Raw genomic sequence first — 339 nt, forward strand, 5'->3', positions numbered from 1 at the left:
CCCCGCCAGACCTTCTCCAGAGAGGCGTCCATAGCCGGCGGGGTCCCCGGTGCGCGCCGCCTCCCCACCGGGCACTTCCGCCTCAGCCCCGGCCGGCTCCACGCTGGCAGCGCTGACGAGGCCGCGGCGGGAGGGGCGGGGAACGCGCTCACCTAGGGAACGGCACCAGGCCCGCCCCGCGGCCGAGAGCGCCGCGGCGGACAGGCGGGCAGGATTCGGGGCAGCGGCACCAGCGGAAGGGGCGGCGGGGCCGCGCGCCGCGACAGCAGGGGGTGGGGAGAGCGCGGCCCGCTCCGTGTCCCCGCACACCGCCCGCTGCCGTTTCCCGGGCTCCCCCCC

The 339-nt window shown here is 79.9% G+C and overlaps 1 protein-coding gene across 3 annotated transcripts in view; it reads right to left on the reverse strand.

The window, feature by feature from the left end:
- PDXDC1 (pyridoxal-dependent decarboxylase domain containing 1) overlaps positions 1–103 on the reverse strand; it is a 32,965-nt gene extending 32,862 nt beyond the window's left edge. For all 3 annotated transcript variants that reach the window (XR_775092.1, XM_010578496.1, XM_010578497.1), the window contains exon 1: positions 12–103. Coding sequence is in view for 2 of the 3 variants with exons in the window: in XM_010578496.1 (XP_010576798.1) it covers positions 12–32 (21 nt within the window). In the remaining variant the exon portion in view is untranslated. The remainder of the gene's footprint in view (positions 1–11) is intronic.
- Positions 104–339: the final 236 nt, after the last annotated feature.

Source organism: Haliaeetus leucocephalus, unplaced genomic scaffold (genome assembly GCF_000737465.1).
Source record: "Haliaeetus leucocephalus isolate CR32 unplaced genomic scaffold, Haliaeetus_leucocephalus-4.0 Scaffold636, whole genome shotgun sequence".
NCBI classification, from domain to species: Eukaryota; Metazoa; Chordata; class Aves; order Accipitriformes; family Accipitridae; genus Haliaeetus; species Haliaeetus leucocephalus.